We start from the raw sequence: 2,556 nt of genomic DNA on the forward strand, positions 1-2,556 counted from the left end.
CATATGAGAGATGAAAAATAAATATGTTAAGTAGATAATTTTTATCAGAAACTACAAAAGGGAGGTATAATTTTTAATTTTAAAAAAGTAGAAGGATTTAATATGAAAATTTTAAAATCTCAATTTTTATACAAGTACTAACGGCATATTCTAACCACATATATACACACTATATATGTATAGATCCGACATTAATTTTCCATTACAATCCACAAACAAAAGCAGAACCGAACCAAGAAAGATGGAACAGCTGTTGGATTCTGGGTTCGAAGCTTTAGCATTCAACTGTATAAGTTTCGGGATTTTCACCATTGTTAACAATGTATGGACGTGGGTCGCCGCTATCACCGCTGCCATTAGTTTTTGGAGGATCAGAGCCGCCGGCGTCGCCTCCTCGTCACGTTCCGTTACCAAACCCAACCTGAAACCGTGGTCTACGTCCATAATCGATCGTGCCGGAGATGACCCAAAGCAGACCCTTTTTCCATCAGCTCTGGTTTCGGCTCCAGCCGTCGTTACGGGAACGATCAGTGGTTCGCCGTCAGTTTGCGATGATATTAGAGTGTCGACAACTAAAGGAGAGAAGTTCAAGTTGAGCGTTTACTGTGGAGGAGAGAGCGACGACGTCGACAGCGAAATGACGGTGACGGGACGGAGTTGCGGCGGGGAGTGGTGGGATAGTTGGGAAAGAGTCTTGAGAGTGAGAAAAGGGGAAAGGGGTTGGTACCGTTATCAGGATTTAACGGCGATTAACGGCAACGTTGTTAGGTTATGGGATGATAAATTGATAATGAAGAATCTACGGCAATAAACAGATCGAGGTTTACTGTATGGTAGTTTGGTGTTTATTGGAATTAGTACCTCTATCATTAAATTTATTAATTTAATCTTTATATTATAATTCTATCTATAAATAAATAAAAATAATGTTTAACTCCAAATAATTCTTTTGTAAAACCATAAAAAAATTCAAATATTAATTATGTTAACAGTAAATGACTATTTTTGAGCGGTAAATGTTAACCGTTGAAATTTAGATAAATTTGATTATTTTAATAATATAATGACTAAATTAATCTATTTGATAATAAAGAGATTAATTTGATTTGATCTTTATAACGAAGGACATGCCAAGTACAGTCACTCATTAAACCGTAAATGTTACCTTTTTATTCTTTATAATAGTACAATGATTAATTTGATCCATGTAAAGATAGAGAGGCTAATTTGATTCAATTCTTATAATAGAGGGACTTACCAAGTCCGTTCACTAATAAAGATATACAGGAATAATGAATAAATATCGAATAAATATCAAAATTATACATAAATTTGAGTATAATGTGCAATCTAATACATAAATTTTAATTTAGTGCAATTATATATATAACTTAATTGTTGTTTAAATATATACATACAATTTTAATTTTAATTCAATTGTGCTGATTTTAAAAAATTAAATACAACCTTCACCTATTTTTTACCTTATTAATTGTATGTTTCTGTCTTTTGCATATATTTTGTTGAAGGAAACATAATGCCCCTTTTGACAATGACCTAGCAAAATGAATATATATATATATATATTATGCCCTAAATCTTTTATGGTTAGATAATAAAACAAATGAGGGATGATAATTCCATGCTAATAATATATATATTTTAATCTATAGGTTAAATTTGACTGTGATTATGGGTGGAATCAGGCCGTAACAAAAATTTCAAATATGTTTTATAGGTTTGGGCTTAGCCTGGTTTCAAATGGGTCTAAAATTTTACTCAATTTTGACCCAAATAAAAAAGTTAAAATTTGGACATGGCCCAACTCTTTCAGATTAATTTTTTGTATTATTATTTATATAAAATAAATTTAAAAATATAATACATCAAATACATTAAAAATATTAAAGTAAATATTTCTCAACAAATTGAAATTAAAATATTAAAATATTTTATACTTAAATAACACTAAGATATGTGTAAATTAACAAGAAAATACCTCTAAAATAGTAGCAAAATTAACAGTAAAATGAGAGTTATATAATATCCAAACAATAACAACAAAATAGTAGCAATATAATAGTAAAATGATAGCAAAACCTCAACAGTTTTTGTTTTCCCAAATTTGGGCCGAGTCGAGCCGAAAAAGCTTACCCAAGGCATTTGCTAAATGGGTTTTTTTTTTTACCCAAGTTCATTTTTCGAATCTATATTTTTGCCTAAACCCTCCTACTTTTTGATCTGGGCCATCAGGTTAATCAAATCATTTGACAATGTTATTTTTAATAAGATTATATAAAATATTTTATTAAAAATATATAATATGAATATATTCAATATATATAAAAAAAGTATGCATGTAATTATTTCTTTATATTTTTAAAACTAATAAAATTATTATGATTGAAATTGCATCCTTACCAACAATCAAGCAAATTATTAGTAGTGTATAAATAGGAAAATATTGCACCAACTATAATAGGATGAAAATACAAAATGCATCTTTTAAAAAAAATACAAAGGAAACGTTATATATAGTATGAAATACAAAGGAAT

General features: G+C 29.1%; 1 protein-coding gene across 1 annotated transcript; it reads left to right on the forward strand.

The window, feature by feature from the left end:
- The first annotated feature begins 241 nt into the window (after positions 1-241).
- Positions 242-811, forward strand: LOC108472669 (uncharacterized). Its single transcript, XM_017774226.2, has one exon. The coding sequence runs from the start codon at positions 242-244 to the stop codon at positions 809-811; it is 570 nt and encodes a 189-aa protein (XP_017629715.2).
- Positions 812-2,556: the final 1,745 nt, after the last annotated feature.

The sequence above is a fragment of the Gossypium arboreum genome, chromosome 7, assembly GCF_025698485.1.
Source record: "Gossypium arboreum isolate Shixiya-1 chromosome 7, ASM2569848v2, whole genome shotgun sequence".
NCBI lineage: Eukaryota > Viridiplantae > Streptophyta > Magnoliopsida > Malvales > Malvaceae > Gossypium > Gossypium arboreum.

Coding starts and splice junctions, on each gene's coding strand:
- LOC108472669 (XM_017774226.2), top strand. CDS start 242: ATGGAACAGCTGTTGGATTCTGGGTTCGAAGCTTTAGCATTCAACTGT.